This window comes from Haliaeetus leucocephalus, unplaced genomic scaffold (assembly GCF_000737465.1).
Source record: "Haliaeetus leucocephalus isolate CR32 unplaced genomic scaffold, Haliaeetus_leucocephalus-4.0 Scaffold343, whole genome shotgun sequence".
NCBI lineage: Eukaryota > Metazoa > Chordata > Aves > Accipitriformes > Accipitridae > Haliaeetus > Haliaeetus leucocephalus.
The window spans coordinates 47752-48554 of record NW_010972779.1 but is presented as its reverse complement, the minus strand read 5'-3'; the positions used below and the strand labels follow the sequence as shown (position 1 = coordinate 48554).

The 803-nt window shown below is 72.7% G+C and overlaps 1 protein-coding gene across 1 annotated transcript in view; it reads right to left on the bottom strand.

Annotated features, from left to right (window-relative positions):
• FRMD8 (FERM domain containing 8) overlaps positions 1-803 on the bottom strand; it is a 4535-nt gene that overhangs the window by 2169 nt on the left and 1563 nt on the right. Inside the window, exons 4-5 of the mRNA XM_010572559.1 lie at positions 491-758; positions 10-257 (exon numbers count right to left, since the gene is read on the bottom strand). Of these exons, the coding sequence (XP_010570861.1) occupies positions 10-257; positions 491-758 (516 nt within the window). The remainder of the gene's footprint in view (positions 1-9; positions 258-490; positions 759-803) is intronic.

Sequence of the window (803 nt, the reverse complement as noted above, 5' to 3'; positions counted from 1 at the left end):
CAGCAGAACCCCCGTGGGGATCCGTGGGGCAGGGCCGTGGGTCTGACCTGGGGGGAGAACACCCGCAGCAGGCGGTTGACAGGGGCGCCCTCGTGGTCGCCATCGAACTCCAGCCAGAGCTGGGGGGGCCCCACGGCATCCCCCTCCTGCCCCACGGCGCCATCCCCCTCCTGCCCCACGGCGCCGTCCCCCTCCTGCCCCACGGCGCCCACCAGCTCCCAGCACAGCTCTGGGAAGGTCAGTGTCAGCAGCACATGCTGGGGGGGGACACAAGGCGGTCAGCCCCACGGCATCCCCCTGCCCCACGGCCTCCCACTCTGCCCCATAGCTGCCCCTATGCCCCCCTCCCAGCCCCATGGTGCCCTCCAACCTGCCCCCCACACCTCCCCAGCCCCCATCCTGCCCCACAGACCTCACTATGGGCCTGATCCAGCCCCACAGACCCCACCTGTGGGCCTGATCCAGCCCCATAGACCCCCATGCCCCATACCTTCTCCCGGGGGTCGATGATGGTGACGCCCTCCAGCCCCACGGCGACACTGACGGGCCGCAGCCCCCCCCGGCCCAGCAGCCCCCCGGCGGGGCGGTCGATGGCCCCCGGGAAGAAGGCGCACCTGGGGGGGGGCCCAGACGCTGGGTCCCCTCCTGGACGCCTGGGACCCCAGGGCGCACTTGTGGAGTGCGGTGGGGGTGTGTGTCCCCCCGGAAGCCTGGGTTTCCCCGGGTGACTGTGGGGTGACTTGGGGGGGCCTGGACACCTGGATCCCAGGGTGAACTGGGGGGGGGGGGGGCCAGACACCAGG